Source organism: Otolemur garnettii, unplaced genomic scaffold, assembly GCF_000181295.1.
Source record: "Otolemur garnettii isolate 467f Iridium unplaced genomic scaffold, OtoGar3 scaffold00043, whole genome shotgun sequence".
NCBI lineage: Eukaryota > Metazoa > Chordata > Mammalia > Primates > Galagidae > Otolemur > Otolemur garnettii.
Genome location: NW_003852438.1, coordinates 3,537,395 through 3,540,587, shown reverse-complemented (window position 1 = coordinate 3,540,587; position 3,193 = coordinate 3,537,395). Strand labels below are relative to the sequence as shown.

General features: G+C 37.9%; 1 protein-coding gene across 4 annotated transcripts in view; it reads right to left on the bottom strand.

Annotated features, from left to right (window-relative positions):
- COG3 (component of oligomeric golgi complex 3) overlaps positions 1-3,193 on the bottom strand; it is a 70,510-nt gene that overhangs the window by 55,641 nt on the left and 11,676 nt on the right. For all 4 annotated transcript variants that reach the window (XM_003790358.3, XM_023513588.1, XM_023513589.1 and 1 more), the window contains exon 2: positions 2,240-2,386. In XM_003790358.3, the coding sequence (XP_003790406.1) occupies positions 2,240-2,386 (147 nt within the window). The remainder of the gene's footprint in view (positions 1-2,239; positions 2,387-3,193) is intronic.

The following is a 3,193-nucleotide window of genomic DNA, read 5'->3' as shown; positions in this document are numbered from 1 at the left end:
ACTTGGGAGGCTGAGGCAGGAGACTCGCTTGAGCCCAGGAGTTGGAGGTTGCTCTGAGCTGTAAAGCCATGGCACTCTACCCAGGGGGACAGCTTGAGGCTCCGTCTCAAAAAAAATAATAATAATAATAATTCAGGGGTCCTCAAACTTTTTAAACAGGGGGCCACTTCACTGTCCCTCAGACCGTTGGAGGGCCGGACTGAAGGCCCCAGGATGAGTCGGCTGCTAAACAGGACAGGCAGTGGCGACAAAAACACCCAACGGGCCGGATAAATGTCCTAGGCGGGCCACATGTGGCCTGCAGGCCATAGTTTGAGGACACCTTATCTAATTTTTAATGTTTAGGGTCAGAAATTAATAATAGTTTTAAGCCAAGAGAAGATAATTTAATTACACGAACAGTATCTATATATTAGGAAAAGCAAAGGACATTAAAAACACTAGTCATTTTCAGAGTCAATTAAGAGTTTGAAAGATACAATGTATAAAAAATGTTTCTTCCTAAGAGGCTAATGCCTACTTGCTAGTTCGTAAAATTTGAGTAGGTAATACGGGGTTCTGGGTAAATATCATTATTAATGTTATCTAATAAGAACTGTGAGAATACAAACTCAGAAATAATATTACATAGTGGTTTAAGAACATGAACCCTGGAATCAGCTAAATATGAATTTGAATTCTAACCCTATTATCAATGTCATAGAATATACCTCTTATTAAAAAGAAGTTAGGGGCAGCACCCATCACTCAGTGGGTAGGGTGTTGGCCACATACACCCAGGCTGGCAGGTTCAAACCCAGCCTGGGCCTGCTCAACAACGACAACTGCAACAAAAAAATAACTGGGTGTTGTGGGAGGTGCCTACAGTTCCATCTCTTTGGGAGCCTGAGGCAAAAGAATCACCTAGGTCCAAGAATTTGAGGTTACTGTGAGCTGTGATGTCACCGCACTCTACTGAGGGAAACATAGTGAGACTCTCTCTCAAAAAAAAAAAGTAGAGGGCTTAAACTTAAATGAGTATCAAGCAACTTTTTAGAATGATAGAAACATTTATATCTTAATTGTAGTGGCAATTATACAAGTATATACACTTGTTAAAACTTATTCAGCTGACACCCATAATCAGTGTTATTTTATTGTATAGTAAATGTATATAAATTATATGTCTTATCAATTATAACCTAATAGATTTATTTTTATTTTAAAGAGAGATGATATTCAGGTACCAATTTAATCTAGAAGATTTCTTTTTCCAAATAGTCTAAACAAGTCCACAGACATCATGCAAGATGATCTTCCTTCTATAATTCTCAAGTCAGATTCAATGCCCAGGGTTTGCAAGCTTGCCATGTACCTTGGCTATCGTTCACTGAGCATGTATTGTGTGCATGCCACATACTATATTTACACATACATTATTTTATTTAACACTCACAAAAACTCTATGAGATAGGTATATAATTATCCTTGTTTTACAAATTAGGAAACTAAAGATCCAAGATAAGTATTTATTTGCCTAAGCTCCCAAAGATGATAAGGAATGGAGCTGAATTTCAGATGCAGGTCAGCCCAACTCAGGAGCGGGAGCTCTTTCTTAATGGCTTTAAAGCACTCCGGCCTAGGCTTACCATATATATAACGCAGTACACTTGCTTTGTTGTTTAACTTGTTAAAACAAAACCTTGTCAAAGACTCAGCTTTGACTCTTAACAGTACAAAAAAGAGGACACAAGGGAAGTGGCAGAAGAAATTGCTACACATTAGGTTTCTAATTAGAAATAAGCAAAAACCAAGATAAAATTACACATGCTAAATTACTGAAAAATAATTATAAGGGTTAAACTAAAGAGAATATTTAGGTTTTTAAAAAAGGGATTACCCAGCAACAAACAAGGAGAGTAACCCGTCCACACACAGGAGGACAGGTTAATACAGATATAGTCAGGGCAAGTCTAAAGAGCACAAAATATTAAAACCTTAATAAATACAATAAGCTATCCAACATCTGAACTTGGAAAATGATATTTTTTATCTATATTGCAAAAATAATTAGACAGTAGATACATGGAAAACACTTAAGAAATAGCCACAATTAACACAAGATCAAGAATGTTCTACAAAGACTTGATGTTAACTATATGTGAAATGTTCAGAACTTTTAATTAGAACCTTTTTTATTAGCCTTGTCTTGAGACATCTAAAATAATCAAACATCCTTCAAAAAAGTACTGCAATTCACCTGTTGTGCAGTCTCGATTCTTTCTTCTTCCATTTCTAAGGAAGTGAAACCCTTCAAGAGAATGTCCTCAGTAGATTCAGGCACTATTGAATGCAGTTCAGTGGACAGTGAATGGGGTGGTAAACTGCACGAGTCTTCCACTGGGAGCTTGAAAAAGAGAGCCACAAAGATAAAAATTTAAATAACCTGAAAATTCTCCAAACTTAATTCAAGACTGGGTTTTTATCTCAGTTGTTTTAAAAGAGAAAGAAATGTTTTCCATTAAATCACATGAGGTTAATAAATACCACATAATACTAACACTTTTACCTGGCTCTATGCTAAATGTTGGTTTCAAATTGTGAACATGGCTAGGTATAGTGGTGTATGCTTATAATCCAGCTAGCTGGGATAGGTAGACTGCTTGACCTAGTAATTAAAGACCAACCTCAGCAACACAGTGAGACCTCATCTCAAAAAGAAAAAAAAGTAAAACATGACACTCATCTCCCACCATTCATAGGTATTTAGCTTTCTAATGGGGTGAGCTCTCCATACTAAGCCATACACATTTTCGCACTTGAACTTCTTATGAACTACCATCAAAGGGGAAACCTGTGTGCTGTTAACAGTAGCTCGCTCTCCCCAGTATTTAACACAAAGGTCTGACTAACCAACAAGATTAACAAATCACACCTCAAAATTAAAAACCAATAAACATTATCACCTCCTACCATTTCCACCCATTGGCTCACATCATCCACACCTCTTTGTTGACAAATTTTGAAATTATAATTTCTAGCCAGGCATCGTGGCAAGCACCTGTAAGTCTCAGCTACTTGAGAGGCTGAGGCAAGAGACTCACCAAAGCCCAAGAGTTTGGCTCGGTGCCTGTGGCTCAAGTGGCTGGGGCGCCAGCCACATACACCTAAGGTGGCAGGTTTGAATCCAGCCCAGGCCTGCCAAACAACGACA